Genomic DNA, 21,344 nt, shown 5'->3' with positions numbered 1-21,344 from the left:
TTTTGAGATGGAGTCTCGCTCTGTCGCCCAGGCTGGAGTGCAGTGGCGCGATCTCGGCTCACTGCAAGCTCCGCCTCCTGGGTTCACGCCATTCTCCTGCCTCAGCCTCTCTGAGTAGCTGGGACTACAGGCGCCCGCCACCACGCCCGGCTAATTTTTTGTATTTTTAGTAGAGACGAGGTTTCACCGTGGTCTTGATCTCCTGACCTCGTGATCCGCCCGCCTCGGCCTCCCAAAGTGCTGGGATTACAAGCGTGAGCCACCGCGCCCGGCAGTAGATTCTTGTATATTAGTACAGAGATGTTTATTAGAGGCAAGCATAAAAGTGCATGTACTTGTGTGTATATATATAATTTGTTTTACACACATGGGTTCATATTATACAATCCTATTATATACTTTGTCCCTTTTCTTTTATGTTGAAACACTTTTCAAAAATTTTTATGAATGGTCAACATTCATTTTTTCTATATCACAATTTCTTTAACGTAGTCCACTAACAATGGACATTTTTAGGTAGTTTCCAAGTTTTGCTATATAAACAATGAGGCAGTAACATCCTTGGGTATACACTCACGCATACATGATACTGTATTTCTAAGATAAGTCCTAAAAAGGAAGTTACTCTTACCAAGTTGTGTACGTTTACACTTTTGAGGAATAAAACAAATTTTCTTCAAAGAGGTTGTACCAGGTACACTCTGATAAAGAGTGCTTGTAAGAGTGTGGCTGTGTATGTGTGTGTGTGTGTGTGTTTTAGGAGCAGAGGGAAGAGAGAGAACAACCTTTTAAAGGATGTTCTTGGCCAGGTGCGGTGGCTCACGCCTGTAATCCCAGCGCTTTGGGAGGCCAAGGAGGGTGGATCACTTGAGGTCAGGAGATCAAGATCAGCCTGGCTAACATAGTGAAACCCTGTCTCTATTAAAAATAAAAAAAAATTAGCCAGGAGTGGTGGCGGGCGCCTGTAATCCCAGTTACTCGAAAGGCTGAGGCAGGAGAATTGCTTGGCCCCGGGAGGCGGAGGTTGCAGTGAGCTGAGACTGAGCCACTGCACTCCAGCCTGGGCAACAGAGTGAGACTCTGTCCCCCTCCAAAAAAAAAAAAAAAGGATGTGTTTGTCCCTCTGCTCCTTGGCTCAATCCCCCACCCTCCCAAATCTGTTCCCTTTATGGCAAATTAATTACCTAAAAATTGAATCTAATTCTATCCTACCTTTCTTACAACTTTCCATTGCCTTCCCCTTGCACGTGAATATCTCTGAAATGTACTCAGGACACTGTGTGACCCAGAGCCCGCTGCGTTCACTCGCTGTGTCACACCATACTCCCCCAAATCAGTGCATGAGCCCAACACACCCCCTTTAGTTCCTCTGGTAGCCACGCGCTCTTTCCTTTGTCACCATCCTTATATGTGCTCTTCCTATTGACTAGCAAGTTCTTCCCCTTACTCTTAGTTTCTCTAATTACTGCTCATCTTGAAAATCCAGGCTGGGATGTCATTGATTTGGAGATGCTTTTTCTGACACATCCCCATCTAAATGGTAGGGGTAGCCACATGCTACATGTAGACATGTAAATTTAATTAAAATTAAATAGAAATTTAAAAACCCAATCCTTAGTCACACTAGCCACGTTTTAAGTGATAAATAGCCACGTACATAGTCATCAGTGGCTACCATATTGGACAACACAGATATTTTTCCAGGCTGAATGCAGTGGCTCAGGCCCGTAATCCCAGCACTTTGGGAGGCTGAGGTGGGAGGATCGCTTGAGGCCAAGAGTTTGAGACAAACCTGGGCAACATAAGGAGACCCTTGTCTCTACAAAAATTTAAAAAACTTTGTTGGGTGTGGTGGCTGGCACCTGTACTCCTAACTACTCAGGAGGCTGAGGTGGGAGGATCATTTAGGCCCAGGAGTTGGAGGCGGCAGTGAGCCATGATCATGCCACTGCACTCCAGCCTGGGTGACAGAGCGAGACTCCGTCTCAAAAAAAAAATTAAAAATAAAATATTTCTATAATTGTAGAGAATTCTATTGGACAATGCTTCCCTATATTACTTCTTCATAACACTCATGGCTATTTAAAAATACTTGTTTTGAGAGTGTTGTTTTGATAATTTTAGCCTCACTAGCCTGTGAGCTTCACAAGGGCACAGCTTGTCTTGCTTCTTGCTTTTTCCCTTATATTAAATGTTCAATAACTATCTGTTGAATGAATGATGAGTGAATGAATTAAAGACTTCCTTCCAGCTCTTTGCTTTATTGTTGTACTCTTAATGTTCAGTGGACCTTCTGGGAAGGAGCTGGATGTTCTACACTTTAACCCATTTCCTTCAAAACTGCAGTTGGATACCTTAGCAAGACTCATTCATCTGGGGATATTTAGCCTTTCCTATTGGGCTTGACATTTCAGAATCCATTGCTTAACTGTGGGAAGATTGACTATGATTGAGCTAGACCTGTGTGGTGAGCATCGTTTGAATAGTTTGCCTCCCAGATCTCTATCCCTGTCTTAATAAGTGAAGCATTCCTTCTCCCAGCTGCTTGGAGTGTGATTCAGTGACAGCTTGCAGCTGAGCTGGTACTGAGTTGGGTGTGGTGGCTGGCACCTTTAGGCAAGGTAGCTTGGCCTATGGTTCTCCCTTGACTTTACCCAATGTTCTCAAAACGAAAATGGCTCTTCAGTTTAATTTTCATAAAATGGAAATTTGGTAGATCATATTTTATTTATTATGTTGTTAAAATGCCCCAATCTCCTCAGTAGATTCATACACTGAAAAAACTCTGTGGAAGACCTTGCTGAGAGTACATCACAGCTGACCTGTGCCCGCCCTTGACTCCCTCCAAGGTGTTGATCCTGAGAGCCCTCCCCAGTGAACACCCTGCATGCAGCTCTCCTTCTTGGAATCTGTTCCTGGAAAACCCAGTCTCCAGCAACCTGATGTGTAATTGCAAATCTGCAACTTTAGACCACCCTTCCAAAGAGGGATTCAAGACCTTTTGCAAGAATCTGGCTTGATTTGTTGGCCCATGGTTCTCCCTTTATTTTACTCAATGTTCTCAAAACTAAAATGGCTCTTTAATTTGATTTTCATAAAATGGAAATTTGGTAGATCATATTTTATTTATTATGTTGTTAAAATGCCCCAATCTCCTCAGTAGATTCATACACTGAAAAAAAAAATAAAAAAGAAAGTACCTTAACTGGTTCATTACATTGAATTTGCACTGGGTAAAGGGTTAGTACCAACTGTGTTTTTCTCTGGGAGGAAGAAGCTCCAAACAGTAGGCAAGATTTCTATGCCTTAAAGAAATGTTCCTTTAGCTTTTCTTGCTTCAAAGGCCTAATAACAGCTCTTCCTGAGTACCTGTTTATATCACCATAAAAAGGGAATGCTGGTTATAGCTCGTTGTAGCCAGAGGGAAGAGAGATGCTTTTGTCTGTGGGATTAATTTCACTTTAATCCTGAACAGGGTATTTGGCCATCAAGTAGCCTACTGACTGAGGGGAGAATATTTTATTTTAATTTTTTCTCATAACTGTCAATTTTATTAGGCAGCTATACATTTCTGGGGAATATTTGTATGATAGATGGAATTATAGAAGTTATGCTGACAAGCAGATGTTTTGAGATGGATTAAAGATTTAGAAAGAAGTGGCTGGGCGCAGTGGCTCACGCCTGTAATCCTAGCACTTTGGGAGGCCAAGGTGGGCTGATCACCTGAGGTCAGGAGTTCAAGACCAGCCTGGCCAACGTAGTGAAACCCCGTCTCTACAAAAATTAGCCGGGCATGATGGTGGGTGCCTGTAATTCCAGCTACTTGGGAGGCTGAGGTGGAAGAACCGCTTGAACCCGGGAGTTGGAGGTTGCAGTGAGCTGAGATCATGCCATTGCATTTCAGCCTGGGCAACAAAGTGAGGCTCCATCTAAAAAAAAAATTGAAATAAAATTAGAAAGAAATACATTTCCCAGGCTTCTGGGGTACCTCTTAGTGAGATTGACAATTTTACACATAGGACTGCAAAGGTTCTTTATCATACAGAAGTACATTTCTGAAGTTAAATTCATTTTAGAGAGACAGACACAGGATCAACTGTGTGTGAAGGAGATTGGACGTTTTATTGGCATTAAATTTTGAAGCTTAGTTTTCAGACACAGATGAAGTTGAATATTGTAAAGATGAAGAAAAGACCTTTTGTTAGACTAATTGCTCTAATATTAACTCAAGAATGGGTCAACTTTCTGCAAGTTGAGGTCATGCATTCTAGGGAATTTGATCTTGATTTTAAATAGGCATTATGAATACAAAGTTAGAAATACCAGTTTCTCCTTTTATCTTCCAAAGGTTTAGACTGAGAAAGGCACTGGCATATTAGCTGGAGAAAGACTAATAGGAAGAATATAACGGTTATTAAAAATGTTTCTTACTATTTTCTGATCTACAGAGGCATGCAAGTGAAGATCATATTAAATTTAAGGGAGAACATATTGGACGAATAACATCAGTTCAAGTTTTGAAATCCTTAAAAAGAAAAAAAGAGCTGGGCACGGTGGCTAATGCCTGTAATCCCAGCACTTTGGGAGGCCAAGGCGGGTGGATCACGAGGTCAGGAGATCGAGACCATCCTGGCTAACATGGTGAAACCCCGTCTCTACTAAAAATATAAAAATTAGGCGGCCGTGGTGGTGGGCACCTGTAGTCCCAGCTACTCGGGAGGCTGAGGCAGGAGAATGGCGTGAACCTGGGAGGCGGCGCTTGCAGTGAGCCGAGAGCACGCCACTGCACTCCAGCCTGGGCGACAGAGCGAGACTGTCTCAAAAAAAGAAAAGAAAAAAAGGAACCAGCATAAATCGACATTTAGAGTACAGAGAGATTCGATATTAACTTCTCCAATCCTGTACTTTACTGATGGGGAAACTGAGGGCAAGTGAGATTTCATGATTTCTCCAAGATTCTGGCCTCTTAGTAACCACATTTTTAAGCTGTAAAACATATAACTTGGTGGCTCAGAGCATAAACGTCTGTGGGAGGTGGTGGACAGACAGATCTTTCTATACCATGGCTACATTCTGATTCTGGACACGTTACTTAACCTCTCCTAATTTCTGTTTCCTCAGTTAAACAATGTCAATAATTATGGCTCCTGAATCACAGGGATGTCTTGAACATTAAATAAAGTAGTTGCTGTAGAGCCTTTTCATAATCCATTAGCTACTTTGAAAAGCAGATTCTGAAGTTGCAGACATGGCTGGTTGTTCACCTGGATTCCTGAGCCCTGGAACATAGTGGGTCCTTAATGAATCAGTGAATGAATACTACAGACCCGAATCCGAATGTAGAGACACTGCTTCATGCATTATGTAGGCTAAAATTGTCATCCATTTAAAATGCCAGTTTAAACAGTCTTACATCTGAACACCATGCAGCTACTTTACTTTTGGAATATTTAGTTCTGAACTCTTATAATTGAAGTGTAAACTTGTGTAACATAAGCATAGGTACACATCTTCTAAATGGAGGAGTGGAAGGTTAAAAGGTGGCATAATCTGTTATAAGATTAAAAAAATCATCCACTAATGAGTTTGAAGTTTTCATGTTTTGCTCTATTCTATGTTACTCCATTTGCTATATCTTGTAGAAAATTGTCCTGACATATTGTGGAGTAGGAGGAAAAAAGTGAGTGTCAGAAAAAAAGGAATTTTGGCACAAATGTGTCCACATACATATTTCTGCATGCTTGTAGGAAAATGAAGAAAGGAAAGGCTTCTGATAGTAACTGTGGTAAAGGAACTGTGTTTTGAAGTGGGTGGAAGTGAGTTGAGTGGTCATTTGCTTTTGTATTTTTGTGCTTTTGTGTTTTTTTATCTGCTTATCTAGTAATCTATATTATTTATTCATTTATACAGTGTACATTCTTACCTTTTGTAATACAATAAAAACAATATTATGACCCTAATTGACCAGAGACGAGGAACAGTGGTCGGAAGGTGATTTCTTTTGGTGAACCTATTTAAGTTAAAATATTTTGAAAATCCCTTCTCTATGTGGTAAGGGTACTACTCAGATATTGTATTGTGTTGTCTCAAAAGACATCATCCAGTAACATCGCCAAACTTTTCTCTTATGTATCTTTTGGGACCTTGGAGAGCAACAGATCATGTTCATCCATATGTCAATCCATTTGTCACTTTCACTGTATATTTTGTGTGGCAGGAGAATCAGTGAGGCGGTGTTACTTTCTGCACCTTAGCATAATTATTGTGGCATTGTCCGAAACAGTATAAATCTTGACATTTACAATGGAATATATTTTCCTTTAGTGACCGTTACTAATGTTGTTTTAATTAAAAGCACTGACAGCTCAGGGTTTTCAGCAACATCTCTCCCATTGTCATAAATTAGAGGCTTAAATTGTCTTATTTCATATCTACTATGTTTACCAAGGGAACAATAGCAATTCTAGTTTGTCAAAGGAAAGAAAGATGGGATTTGGATTCATCTGCTCATATATTTAAGAATTGCAGCTTGGGTCAGTGAGGGACTGTAGTCAGATGGAGCAATTGGGAAGAGGAAGTTGGGTCATGTTTTCAGAGTAAATCAAGCTGATTTGGAAATAAAATGTACCTTGATAATTTGTTTACTTTTAATTTTTGTCACACTGCAAGTGTTGGTGTTTGCTTTTGTGTAGCAAAATTACATTCAATATTTGAGGGCCATGATCCTGGTGAGTTGTATAAAGAGCATGTTTTGTTTAGGACAATAATAGAAAGTGGGGAAGGAGAAAATAATGTTGCATTGAGCTTATTTCATTCACAAGCTAGTATTTTTACAGATTTTGGGTCTTTAACCAAAAAAGACTCCCCCCACCTCCCCGTGGAATAATAAAGCCATCTCATTGTCACTTAAGTGCAGTCACTTGTAACGCAAATATAGAAATACAGGCCGGGCGTGGTGGCTCACGCCTGTAATCCCAGCAGTTTGGGAGGCCGAGGCGGGCGGATCACGAGGTCAGGAGATCGAGACCATCCTGGCTAACACGGTGAAACCCCGTCTCTACTAAAAATACAAAAAATTAGCCAGGCGAGGTGGCGGGCGCCTGTAGTCCCAGCTACTCGGGAGGCTGAGGTAGGAGAATGGCTTGAACCCCGGGGGGCGGAGCCTGCAGTGAGCTGAGATCGCGCCATTGCACTCCAGCCTGGGCGACAGCGAGACTCTGTCTCAAAAAACAAACAAACAAACAACCAAACAAACAAACAAAAAAGAAATACAGAAATATTGACAGATATGAGCTATATGCATCAGCCTTCTGAGTTTGAAGTTAATAATAATGGGACACTGGCTAATAGCCGGTTCTGTACAGCACTATATGCTTGTACAGGGTAAACAGTTACTACCGGTGACCCCAATTTCATGGATGAAGAAGTTGGGTATCAGAGCACTGTCAAAGCTTGTCCTAGGCCACATGGTCAAGAGAGATGAACTTGGGAATGTTTAATTAATTCTTAATTTAACTCTTGGGATAAGGTTTAAACATTGCTGTTACTCCCTTGGGAAGGAGAGGAGGATTCTTACATGCCATGCTAGATTTTCTGTATTCATCATCTTTTTAATTCTCTTTTCACTAATCCTTTAAGGCATGTGTTATTAACTTCATTTAAGCTTTCAGGAAACTCAGGCTCCAAGAATTTGGAAGTTGTCCAGAGTTACAGACAGGGTGAAGGATTGGATAGAGTTTGAATTTGTATTTGTGGTACCAGTGTCCATGCTAGTTCTGTTACTTATACCTACCCTGATACAGACAGACCTAGAAGTCTCATCAGAATGCTGGATGGATGAGGAAGTGCGGGTGAATCAGGCATCACCCACGAAGACTGCATCTGTGAATGTTCTGCTAATATGGCAGTTCTTGTACTGCTATGGAGCCAATGCTAGTGGAATTATTACTGAGTGGGAGGCTCTCTGTTTCATTTATGTTGTCTCTATGGCCAATTTAAAAACACCTCTGTGTACATTAGTAAGGTTAAGACACAGATTAATAATCAAATTTACACAAACAAGGTGCTCACATCCACCGTTTATGGTTAATCACATTACTTGACCAAGTAGCAATAGAGCATAATGGTTAAATCTGGGATTGAATGGAATCTCAGTCTATTCTGATGTGTTGTCATTGAACTCATTTTACAGATAAAGAAGTTTGGGCTTGGAGGGATGCACAATTTACTGAAGATTGCCCAGCTCGGAACAGGAGGAGTGAGGGGCTCAGATCCATGCCTTCTCTGCTTAATCTCTGCTATATTGATGCATAGTCCTATAGCCAATCCTTGTAATTTTAATATTAGTAACAGGGCTAGCTGAATACCCCAGGTTACCACTTGAAGATTGTCTCTTTTAGATATGTTCTCGAACTGCTTTATTTACCTGATCCTCTGAAAATGAGGAGAAACTTCAAGAAGTTGCTAAATAAAAAAGTTAAAAAGTGGATTTTAAGGAAACCAAAGTGAATGCCATACAACTGACTTGAAAAACAAAGGAAGAAGATGCAGCAGGGGTTTGAGCACTCTTTGTGGGTTTATTTCTTTAGGAAAAAAGACTAAAGCTAAATTCCATAGTTAGAATCTTTAGAAGAATCTTAATAACCAAGATCATCTCCAATATAATAAGCTAAAGTTGAACACTGGACACGAAAAAAATAGGGAAGGCCCCATAGATGTCGATAAACATTTTTCTTCTTTTTATAGTAATTGTTTTGCGGAATTTTACAATATTTTCCCTTTAATAATCTAATATGAACCTACTGCCCCAATACAAAATTATCATTTTGGTATATTTCTTCCTATTGTTTCTCCTAAACATTGAAAGTTTCACATGGTTACAATGATCACATATTTACAATATCATACCCAGTGTATTTTTTTTTTTTTTTTGAGATGGAGTTTTGCCCTTGTTGCCTGGAGCCTGGCTGGAGTGTAGTGGCACGATCTCGGCTCACCGCAACCTCCACCTCCCAGATTCAAGCGATTGTCCTGCCTCAGCCTCCTGAGTAGCTGGGATTACGGGCATGCGCCACCATGCCCAGCTAATTTTGTATTTTTAGTAGTGACGGGGTTTCTCCATGTTGGTCAGGCTGGTCTTGAACTCCCAACCTCAGGTGATTCGCCTGTCTCAGCCTCCCAAAGTGCTGGGATTACAGGCTTGAGCCAGCCGCACCCGGCCGTGTATATTTTTAAATGTATTTTGTTATGTTGTAAATACTTCCCCAAATCATCATTTTAACTTTAAAACTGAGTTTGGAGTCTATGATGACCTAGGTACATAATTTACTTGATAGTAAAAACATTTAAGTTGTTTTTAATTAAAAGCGACACTCAGGCTTGTAACTTTGACCACGTTTTAGATTGTTTCCTTGGAATGGATGTGATAATGAAGTTAGAGAGTTTGAATATTTTTATGGCCCTTAATACATATTACAAATTAACTTCCCTATGGGCCAAAATTTGCATTACAGCCAGGTTTTAAGGCTAGAAATCTGGCAATGGGGCCGGGCGCGGTGGCTCACGCCTGTAATCCCAACACTTTGAGAGGCTGAGGTGGGCGGATCATGAGGTCAGGAGATCGAGACCATCCTAGCTAACATGATGAAACCCTGTCTCTACTAAAAATACAAAAAATTAGCTGGGCGTGGTGGTGGGCGCCTGTCCCAGCTACTCAGGAGGCTGAGGTGGGAGAATGGCGTGAACCCGGGAGGCGGAGCTTGCAGTAAGCAGAGATCGCGCCACTGCACTCTAGCCTGGGTGACAGAGCGAGACTCACTCTCAAAAAAAAAAAAAAAAAAGAAAAAGAAAAAGAAAAAAAAAAGAAATCTGGCAGTGGGCCACAGAGGAAGCTGATGTTCTATTTGTTTTGCAGTCATCCATGCTCTGCTTATAGGATGTGGCTCAGGATCCCAAACTAAGTAATAAAACAAAGTCATATGTAGAGTCCAATGTGTATATTTCGACCCTTAGCATGAAGATACACACAGTGTTTTGTGACTTCCGTAATTTAGAGTCTCTGTAAATTCTTTAACTTATTTAGGAATTTCATTATAACCAAAGAAAACTTAAATATGACTTAGCAATGCTGAGCTGTGCTGTGTTCAGCACATTAATAAATGCCACCAAATGATTTCAATGAACATTTTTATTTCATTTGTTCTGAAACTAGAAAGAAGACACTTAATATTGGTTTCTGACTTTTGAGCAAATTTTATTTCCTCGGTTAACACTCTGAATGTAATTGACTTGCTATGCTTGCTAACAATGGAAAGCATTGAATTTGGTTTTGTGGCTTATGCTCTTTATCAATTATATGCCATTGATAAAGCTGTCTACCTCCACTGCAATACTGAGAAGGTTAATAAAGAGAGAGCGTGCTCATTTGAGTCAGTCCTGTACTGACAGAATGTGCATCTCTGGCTGTTTGTGGTATGTGTATGGCCTATCAGAAATGACAATAATAATTGAGACCAATGTAATAACCATTATACCCGTGACCTAGTCATTCTTGTAGTTTAGTATATTTAATGCATTTACATTCATTTGTGGATCCATATAGACCACACATTCATTCATCTATTCAGCGACTTTTCATTGAGTACCTTCTATGTATAAGGTAATTCTTGGTACCAGTAGATAACTGGTGAATCAGAGTAAACCAGAAAATAGATGAATGGTTAGTATCATTGCTTTGGTATGCACTCATTTAATGAGTCATTTTAGGATTACTATAGCAACACTGCTAAAAATTTTATAGTTATTCACATGGCTCGAAATTCAAGAATTAAAAGTTCAAAAGGGTGTACAGGAAAGATTCTCTCACCCGTCTACCCAGAGCCACCAATTCTCCTCAAGAGGGCAATCAATTTTATAGTTTCTTCTCTTTTAGCCATATTTCAAGCATATATCAACATATACATATATAGGTATATTTGCATATATGTTATGTGTGTACCCCCCATTTTTTTCCCACAAAAATAGTATATATGCTGTATCCATTATTCTCCACCTACCTTGTGTCACTTAATAAATGTTGAAAAGCTCTTTTAATTATTACTTAAAGATTGGCCACATTTCTTTTTTATTCCTGTCAGCATGGTATTTCATTGTGTTAAATATTCTATTAATTTTGAATTCTTGTTTATTATATTTTCATCATTATTATAAATAGTACTACAATGCTTATCTTTACATAAGTTGCTTTCATTTAGATTTTTTTCCTTAATAACTAGAATTGCAAATTAAAGTGGAGCAAGTTTCTATGGCTATTGAAAAATATTCTTCAAGTTATAATCTGGAAATATTGATCTACCATATACACAGAATACTATATTTTGTGTAAGAAGTTGGGGTAAGACTGTATATTTGTATTTGTATATATGTGCTTGTGTTTACACAAGGAAATAACGCATTTAGTTGTAAGTCAGTGACTGGGTCTGGTGCAGGGGTAGGAAATAGAGGTGGGAAGCAGACTAATTAATATATACCTCTGAAATAATTTTGAATTTTGATCCATGTGAATGTATTACTTTTTCAAAAAATTAATATTAACTATAAAATTAAAAATTAAATTTCTTTATTCTGTCATTTTCAATATATGAGTACACATGGATTTTTTAAAAAAAATAATTTTATAGACTGGGATATTGGAAAAGCAGTATAATCAGTTGGAATGCAGGAAGTCATGAAGTGGACCTGGCTTTGGAACTTGTTCATTGGTTGGCTCTAATTCATAGTTTTGTTGCTTTTATTCTTGATTTTTTTTAAAAAATGGAAAAGTAGGCCGGGCGCGGTGGCTCACACCTGTAATCCCAGCACTTTGGGAGGCCGAGGCAGGCGGATCACGAGGTCAGGAGATCGAGACCATCCTGGCTAACACAGTGAAACCCCGTCTCTACTAAAAAAATATAAAAAATTAGCCAGGCGAGGTGGCGGGCGCCTGTAGTCCCAGCTACGCGGGAGGCTGAGGCAAGAGAATGGCGTGAACTCTGGGGGACGGAGCCTGCAGTGAGCCGAGAGCGCGCCACTGCACTCCAGGCTGGGTGAAAGAGCGAGACTCCGTCTCCAAAAAAAAAAATGGAAAAGTAATGAAGTATTTCCTAAATGTCAGTCATGTATTCATCCTCTTTACAGTCTTTGTCATATCTGTGAATAGCTTTCACTGTTACTCGCTTACTATTTCGCTAAAATAATTTATTTTTCTTTATTTTGGATTTTTATAGCAGTGCCATTAACAAAAAACCAATATTATTTTCCATGAGTGGAAGCTGCATAAATTGGAGCTCCTTCAGAGAAGAAGAACCACAGGGAGATATTTAATTAGAGGTCTGGTGTGGGGATTTGGGGGATTGTTTCTTTTGCACTTGCAGGGGCCTGGTTTGCAGGGTCTAGGTGCTCCTAGTGCTGAAACCTGACATCAGAAGTGAAGATGGACATAAAATGAGGGGATTGAAGACAAACTGCAGCCTATGAAGATGGGCTGGAAGCATCTGATTTTCAAAGCCCCCGATCCACCAACTTCAAAGATGGGGTCATCCTGTAAGGACAAGAGCTAAGCAGGTGCTTGGCCGAGGTTTCTGAGGAGCTGAAGGAGGATCTGGAAGCAGTTAAAGTAGTTGCAGCCCAGCTGTTGTCCGTGCCACCCTGGTGAACTAGCACATCAGAGACAGTGTGCATGAGTGAGAGTAGTGTGCACTGCCCTGAGCTTCCAGCGGGGAAGCTCACCTTCACCTTCCCACATCCTACAATATGGCTACCTTTGCCCACCTTCCAGATCTCACAGTCCACCCTAATTCTGACCTGTGCAGGGAAAGCAATTCTTTGAAAAACAGTTCCAGTTTAACTGAGCTGATATAATACAAATCCACTGCAAAAGATAACTAAAAATAAATACAATGAAAATGAAACAATATTAGACACATTGCTCAATGAAGGCACTGAGCCTGAGGCTTTCTCTTTGTTGAAAAGGAAGATCTGGAAGTTTTAGCGGGGGTTTAAAATTATTGTTACCCACTGAATGGAACTTCTGCTTGACTCACTCAGAAGGACTGACATGACAAATGAGTATCTTTCTCACCGTGAGGTTCTGTGCCATTTGTTGCCTCTCCCAATACAGTTTCTTCTCCTCTCTCAGTTGAAGGAGGATACAGGGGTGATTGGAGATGGTGTCATGCTATCCTTGGCCTTATCTGCATTTCTACTTCTTAAATGAATGAAATGATGAGCTAGATGATCATATGGTAGACAGAAGGGAAAAGAGTGATTTTATTTATCTGTAGACAGAGCTCATTGAAGACCTGTCATGGGCACGCATCAAAGACAAATGTTGTGTGCATCAAAGGCTTGTTGACTTTTGAGGTGGTAGGTGAGAAAAAAGCATAGTTTGGCTCATATCTGTGAAAGGTGTTTTGGCCATCTCAGTACCCATTGGATAATTTTGTATAGCTAAAGGAGACCTCATGACTTTGAGTTTCTGGCAGACCTACTAACTGTGGATGGAAGCACCAAGGGCTGGCTTCTCACTGAGATGCTTCTATTCATATCTGTCCCAGTGGCATTCCCCAAGTGGTGTCTCCTGGATCCCCTCCATCCTTGAATCTGTGCCTCATCCCACACCCTACTGCTCAGGTTTGAATTGGTTCTGCAGTTTACCAGTGGTTTGACCTTGGGCAAGTCACTTGAAGTCCCTGCAATGTAGGGATATTATAGGCTCCAAATCACTGGGTAGTTGTGAGGATTAAATCAGGGGTTGGTAAATTATGATCCAAAGGCCAAAGTGCCCCTTCCTCCTGCTTGTTTTTGCAAATAAACTTTCACGGGAACACCACCAAACCCGTTAGTTTACGTGTAATCTGTGGCTGTTTGGACACCTCGCAGCAGCAAGTTGAGCAGTTGTGGCAGAGACCCTGTGGCTCACAAAGCCTAAGATATTTACTGAAAAAGTTAGCTGACCCCTGGAGTAAACAAGTGAATACCTATAAATTCAATTCCCAAATGTTTATGGGCTGCAATGTTGAGGTATTGAGCCTATAAGAGTGAAGAAACACAGACAAAAGTCCCTGCCCTCATGGAGCTTACAGTTCAAGGAGGGAAACAGATAATAAAGCAAAAAGAAAACCCCCAAAATGTAAAATATATGTAAAGTGATCTAGTGGTATGGAGGGGGAAATGCAGGAAATAAAGAGAAAGAGAAAGAGAGAGTATGGGTGGGGGGATGCAATTTTAATTAAGGTCATTAGGGAACCTTCACTGAAAGAGTGACATGATATCAGAGCCATGTGGACATATGAAGAAGAGGGTTCCAGGCAGAAGGAACAGCCAGCATAAAAGGATAAAAGCCTGGAGGTGAGAGTGTGTGTCTGAGTGTTCAGAGACCAACAGGGACGCCAGTGTACTCAAAGCCCACTGGGTGGTGGAGAGGAGAGACCCGAAGATGCTTTCAGTGAGGTAGGACTTCCTTAGCCACAGACAGGACGTTGCATTTTGTTCTTCATGGGAAGGAAGACACTACTGGCTTGTAAGCTAGGGATGGTGTGCTTTGGATTGCATTTTAAAAACATCACTCTGGCTGCATATGGCGGCCATGAGTGGCAGCTTGAACTGGGGTTAGAGCTGTAGAGGTGGTGAGAAGCAGCCCAGCTCTGCCTATGTTGTAAAAACAGAGAGATGAGAATTCCCTGACAGATTTGGAGTGCATCAGGAAAGAAAGAGAGAAGTCAGGAAGACTTTGATACTTTGACTTGGTCAACTGAAGGAATGGGATTACCATTAACTGCAATGTGGAAGAAACAGAGATAGGGCAGGTTTTGGGGCCAAGGTTAAGAAGTCAGAATCAAATATGTTAATTTTGAGCTGCCTCTTAGACATCAGGGTGGGATTGTTTAGAACAGTGTCTGCCATGTAGTAAATTTTCAATACATGTTGGCTGCTGTTATTACCATGATTGGCATTATTACTGAAGGCTTACTCAATATATGCCATTTTATTTTTTTAAATTTTATTTTAATGTATTTTATTGAGACAGGGTCTTTCTCTGTCACCCAGGCTGGAGTGCAGTGGCACGATCATGGCTCACCGCAGCCTCCACCTCCTGGGTTCTAGCGATCTCCCACGTCAGCCTCCCAGGTAGCTGGGACTACAGGTAGGTCCCACCACATCTGGCTAATTTTTACAAACTTCTTGTAGGGGCAGAGTCTCTCCGGTTGCCCAGGCTGGTCTTGAACTCCTGGGCTCAAGTGATCCTCCCTCCTTGGCCTCTCAAAGTGCTGGGATTAGAGGTATGAGCCACCGCTCCTGGCCTGATAAATATTTTTGAATACCTACTATGTGTCAGCACTAGAGAAACAATGACTGAGTTCTGGTTTCTGTCTTCATGGGGAGACAGAGAAACACCTGGCAATCATATGTGAGGTCACTGCTCTGAATCTGAAGCAGTGCAGCTTTCGGGGAATCACAGACTCTGCCTGGGTCCTAAGCATGATTTCTTTGAAGTTAGCCCTTTACAGTTTATTTAATCTATCTATATCCTTGTCCTCATCTACAAAATAGGAACATCAACTTTATTTGGATAATGCATCTAAGTGCTCAGTAAACATCAGTTCTTAGTATAACATAAAGGATTCCATAAAATCAGTCATTTGTTTCACAAGTATTTTTTGAGTACTTATTACCATGTTACAGGAGTTTGGAAGGTGCTTGGGATACAGTATGAACAAGAACATCCTGCCTTTAAGGAGATCAAGGAGGACTGAGTGGGGATAAATAAATGAAAACAATAGGTTGAGGTAATAATTACATAGAAAATAAAAATATATATGTTCTAGGGCAGCACTGTCCAATGGAGACATAATTAGAGGCCACATGTGAGCCACATGTATAATTTAACATTTCCTAGAGGTCACATTAAAAAATAAAGTGAAATAGGTGAAATTAACTTTAATGCTATATTTTATTTAATCAAATTATATCCAAGACATTATCATTTTAACCCATAAAAATATAAAAATTATTAATCAAACATTCTACATTGTCTTTTTTACTAAGGCGTCAAAAATCCGGTATTTTACACCCTGTGGCACAATTCTTTTCACCCTAGCCGCATTTCAAGTGCTTGAAAGCTACATGTTGCCGATGATGGTTGTCACATTGCACAGTGCAGGTCTTGAATGATAAGGTGTCTGCTTTAGATTGAATGGTCAGGGGAAGCTGAGACCTTATGACAAGAAGGACCCAGCCATGAGCAATTTGAAGGAAACCCTCATGGGTACAAGATAGAACTAGGCAAAGAACCTAGGGCAGGAATGGGCTTCTTATGATAATTAAAAGCAGATCAACAAAGCCACTGGGGCTACACCCTAGAGAAAAAAAAATAGTCATATCACATTGGAGAGTTACTTGGGGCCAGTTCTGGTAGGAGTTTAAAGAGTTCATGATGAGGAGAGTGGATATATTCTAAGTGGAGAACCAGTGGAGGGTTTAAGAAGGGAAGTGAGATGATTAAGCTATCACTGACTGCTATGCAGAGAGCAGAATGTTAACAGCAAGCATGTAAGCACAAAGCCATGAGAGATACATCCAGTCCAGCTTTAGAAGCTCAAAGACGGCTTGGAGGAAATGTGTCCTAAAGAGGACTCACCCATGTCAAAGTTGGGTTTAGATGGGGTTTTCAGAGTCGGGGGGTGTTTTAGACCCATAGACTTCAAACCTTTCTGATTATACAATGCATTCAATTAAAAGTAGCAACTCCCAGTATTTGTATAGGTGTTTATTTCCTATACATGTGCACTGCTATCAAATCATGTATTGCAGTGTTATTATTTTACTAATACTTTTATTTATCCCACCTCCCCACCACATATAAGTAAAAGTTTCATTATTTTTTTCTTTTATCCCACTGCATTTTACTTTGGAAATGACTGTTCCAGGCAGACAGAATTGCACAGGCAAAGGGCTGGGGATATCATGATGCTTGTCACACATACGAGATGGCAGGAACTTATATCTGGAGGGCAGAAATAAGGAAGTGGGTAAGGTGATGGTGAGGGAGTGTGCAGAGCTGCTTCTGGAGAACTGTGCAGGGGCTACCTCATGAAGATCTTGCAGGCTTTGGTAATGTTTTAATTTTTTAATTTTTATATTTATTTTGACACAGAGTTTTGCTCTTTGTTGCCCAGGCTGGAGTGCAATGGCACGATCTTGGCTCACCGCAACCTCTGCCTCCTGGGTTCAAGCGATTCTCCTGTCTCAGCCTCCTGAGTAGCTGGGATTACAGGCATGTGCCATCACACCTGGCTAATTCTGTATTTTTAGTAGAGACGAGGTTTCTCCATGTTGGTCAGGCTGGTCTCGAATTCCTGACCTCAGGTGATCTGCACCCCTTGGCCTCCCAGAGTGTTGGGATTACAGGTGTGAGCCACTGTGCCTAGCTATTTATTTATTGTTTTAGACAGAGTCTCGCTGCCACCTAGGCTTAAGTGCAGTGACACGATCTTGGCTCAATGCAACCTCCATCTCCCTGGTTCATGCGATTCTCCCGTTTCAGCCTCCCAAGTAGCTGGGATTATAGGCATGCACCACCCCACCCAGCTAATTTTTGCATTTTGGTAGAGACAGGATTTCGCCATGTTGGCCAGGCTGGTCTTGAACTCCTGACCTCAAGTGATCCACCTGCCTCGGCCTCCCAAAGTGCTGAGATTACAGGTGTGAGCCACTGCACCCGGCCTAATTTTTAATTTTAATTTTAACTTTTATGTTTTGAGCCGGAGTCTTGTGCTGTCACCCAGCAAGGGTACAGTAGTGCAGTCATGGCTCACTGTAGCCTTAAACTGCTGGGCTCCAGCGATTTTCCCATCTTAGCCTCCCCAGTAGATGGGACTACGGTCATGCACCACTGCACCTGGCTAATTTTATGATTTTTTTGTAGAGACAGGGGTCTTGCTTTTTTGGCCCATGTTGGTCTTGAACACCTTGCCTCAAGCAGTCCTCTCACCTCCGCCTCCCAAAATGCTGGGATTATAGATCTGAGCCACTGTGCCCAGTTGGGAAAGATTTTAATATATTTTCATATATGATGGGAGGCCATTGCTGGGTTTTAAGCAAGAGATGGTGTCTGGTATTTTGGTAAGCATTTTACATTCATTTTCTCATCTTATTTATCTTTAACATCTGCAAAGCAGGAACAAATGAAAGGGTTTCAAGCAAGATGGTGACAAGGGCATTTATTATTGAGTAGAATTTTCTCCTTTCTCTCCTCTCCACTTCTCTAATTAAATTCTGTAAGTTAAAACTCATGCTGGTAAAGACCAAGCTTTAATCACAGAGAGAAATTTCATTCTGGGACAGACTGCTTGCCGGCTCTCACTGACCCCTGCCTCCACCTGTCCCGAAAACTAACGCTGCCTGGGGTCCAGTCGACTAAAAACCACCCAGTTACACTGAGGTCTGGAAATGTCCATCGGAGGGTTTCAGACGGCAGTACATATGCTTTTAAAAATACTGGGGTGGGGGGATGGGAGGAGGGAGAGCATTAGGAAAAATAGCTCATGCATGTGGGGCTTAATACCTAGGTGATGGGTTGATAGGTTTAGCAAACCACCATGGCACACGCTTACAGCCTATGTAACAAATCTGTACATCCTGCACATGTACCCCAGGACTAAAAATAAGAATTAAAAAAATACCGACTTACATTTTTTTGTTTGCATTCTTTATTCATATGGGAAATCTGCTGCTATAATAAACAAAGCTATTCATTTTTCTTACTGTAGGTTCTCCTTTCTCCCTTCCTTGGTTAAGCAAACTCACCATAGAAGCGGCTGTTTATCCACAAATCCTCAGTAATTAAGAATCACACTTTACACTTAATTTTAAAATATACGTACGCTAAATAACATAACATTTTAAAAACAGCTGATTTTAATCTTTGTGCTTGTACAGTTTTTACCTTCTTATTAGATTTAAAGAGAGAAGAAAACCATTTTATGTTAAATTTTTGGTCACTGTTAAGAGAGGTGTTTTATTGCCAATCTCTTTAAACCACAGCCAGGGATGTATACTCAGAAAATTACTTTACATAATAATGACTAACTGGAAAAACTGATAATATTATTGAAACATTGAGAGAAATGTTGTGGGGGTTTTTAAAATAAATTCAACATAGGATCCCATGGCCTAGTTTTGGAAGGAACAACTCTCCTTCCCGCTCTGCTGGAATCCGGTTGGCCCAGCCCCCTCAGCCTTGCTTGAGTTCACTTACATTGCCCTGGGTTGTGTTGGCTTGGAAGGCTGCCTGGCCTTGTGTGCTTGCTGGGCTGAAATTACTCTCCCTGCTCGGCTATTGGGAGCACACCCCATCTACAAATTTGTCCACTTGATTTCACTCCTGGGCCTCTGGAGTTGAAAGAGTAGCTCATTAAAATGGGAATGAGCCAGAGGGCTCCGCAGGGCTGGTGTGATCAACACTGTCCGTGGTGCTCAGCAGGACAACACAGAGTAGCATTTGCGTCTGAGGACAGTCAAACCCACGCCACCAGGCTTCAACAACAACAGCAGTAATAGCTGCCATTTATTGTGTTCTGTGGGCTCAATGCTGAGCTAAACATTTTCATGTGCTTTTTCATTAAGCTTTACCTTGACTTCATGAGCTAGGTAGCATCACTTTGGAGGATGAGGGTGCTTTAAGTCACATATTTCCAGGGTATCAATGCTGCTTTGACCACTTCCTAGCTTTGTGACTTTGGGCAAGTGGACTAACTCCTGGATGCTCACATTTACCCATCTTTAAAACGGGGATACACTACATAGAGCTGTTGTATCAAGCATGATACCATAGTGCCTGATACATAGTAGGTGCTCAATAAAAGTTATTGACATTGCTTTGCTAATAGGTACTTAGGTTTAGGGAGGTGAAATCATCTGTTTAACTTGCTCATGCTCATACAACAGATATTTTCTCTGGCCTCACCAAAAGATGAACCAAAGAAAGTAAAGCAGAAAAGGTGGTAGATAGCTGATAATTTTTTTAAAATGTATTTCCAGTATGCTAGTATGTTGTATATAGTTTCTTGGAGAATTTAAAAGCCATTGGCTTAATCTTCATTTGCTGTCAACTAACACTAGGTAAAGATTCATAGCTGGAATTTGTATTAGTGATGGTGCAAATGGCAGAAAATTCAATCCAAACTAAGCAAAGAGGAAGGTATTGGCTTATCAGATTCAAAGGCCCAGGGATGCACCTGGCTTGAGGAATGGCTTATTGTTGGAGTCAGTGACACTGATGGGACCTGATTCTCTCTTGGCTTTGCTTTCCTTCATTCTCATACAGTCTCTTCTTGGGGTTGCAAGATGACTGCAGCAGTTTTAAAACTCATATCCTTTCAGATTCTTTCCCAATGAGGGAGAGAATGTACTTCTTTTTCCTAACGTTTGAAGAAGCATTTTTAAGCCTGGCCTTCATTGGCCAAAATTAGGTCCCATGTCCACCATTGAACGAATCATGTGGCTTAGATGATGGGGTAGGAGGATTGGGTCAGGCCATTCAGTTTGCTCTCTGTTGAACCTGTGGCTGTGTCTACCTTATACACACCAACAGAGCAGAGGTGGCTTCACCAAGGAAATGTGGAGTGCTGTCTACCTGTGTGAAAGAACAGATGCCCCATGATGCAAGCAGTAGAAATCCACTAGACTACTGAATACATAATGAGTAGACTCACCTATGAATGTCGAGATGTCTGCTTCCTTTCTTTTCCTATTTCCTGAAAGTTTTCTTTCTGCAAAATATACCTATTCAGAGAATAAAGAAAAAATAAAGATTTATCCTTCTCAAGGGAAAAGAGCTATCTATAATGCAGTCTTGTAGATTTTCTGCTGGTCCCATAAATATTGCAATACATTGTTTATACTCAGACCATCAAGTCATTTATGGTGATTAGCCGGAACTCAAAAGGCATTGACTGACCTGGACAGTTACAATTTGTTAAAAATATGCATTGTGATTTTTTTTCTCATATTGGGGATCAATTTAAGAAGTTGATTGTGTCGTTTATACACGGTTTATGTAGCCATAGTAACAGCAGCCTGTTACAATGGGCTTAATTATAGGCCCACTAATTATTTGCCTTTGGGACAGTGAGGGTGATAAAACATGGGTTTTGATAAGAACGTTTGGCATTTTTTAGTAGTATTCTTTTATGTTAAAATGTTGTACTTTGCTTTACTCTTACGAAAACACTTTTTGTTAAAAAAAGAAATTTGCTATGAAGGATAAACTCCATTTCGATGGTGTATATGATCCTTTGGCCTCAGTC

At 40.8% G+C, this 21,344-nt stretch overlaps 1 protein-coding gene across 3 annotated transcripts in view; it reads left to right on the top strand.

The window, feature by feature from the left end:
- Positions 1-21,344, top strand: part of DOK5 (docking protein 5) — a 178,854-nt gene that overhangs the window by 16,726 nt on the left and 140,784 nt on the right. Inside the window, exon 2 of one of the 3 annotated variants that reach the window (XM_032142555.1) lies at positions 2,850-3,205. The exons of the other annotated variants lie outside the window; for them this stretch is intronic. Within the exon in view, the coding sequence (XP_031998446.1) occupies positions 2,850-3,020 (171 nt within the window). The 3' untranslated portion in view covers positions 3,021-3,205. Of the gene's footprint in view, positions 1-2,849; positions 3,206-21,344 lie in introns of those variants that run through there. 3 annotated transcript variants of the gene reach the window in all.

This window comes from Hylobates moloch, unplaced genomic scaffold (genome assembly GCF_009828535.3).
Source record: "Hylobates moloch isolate HMO894 unplaced genomic scaffold, HMol_V3 SCAFFOLD_21, whole genome shotgun sequence".
Classification (NCBI taxonomy): Eukaryota; Metazoa; Chordata; class Mammalia; order Primates; family Hylobatidae; genus Hylobates; species Hylobates moloch.
Note: the sequence above shows the minus strand (reverse complement) of the source record. Positions and strands in the feature narration are given on the sequence as shown.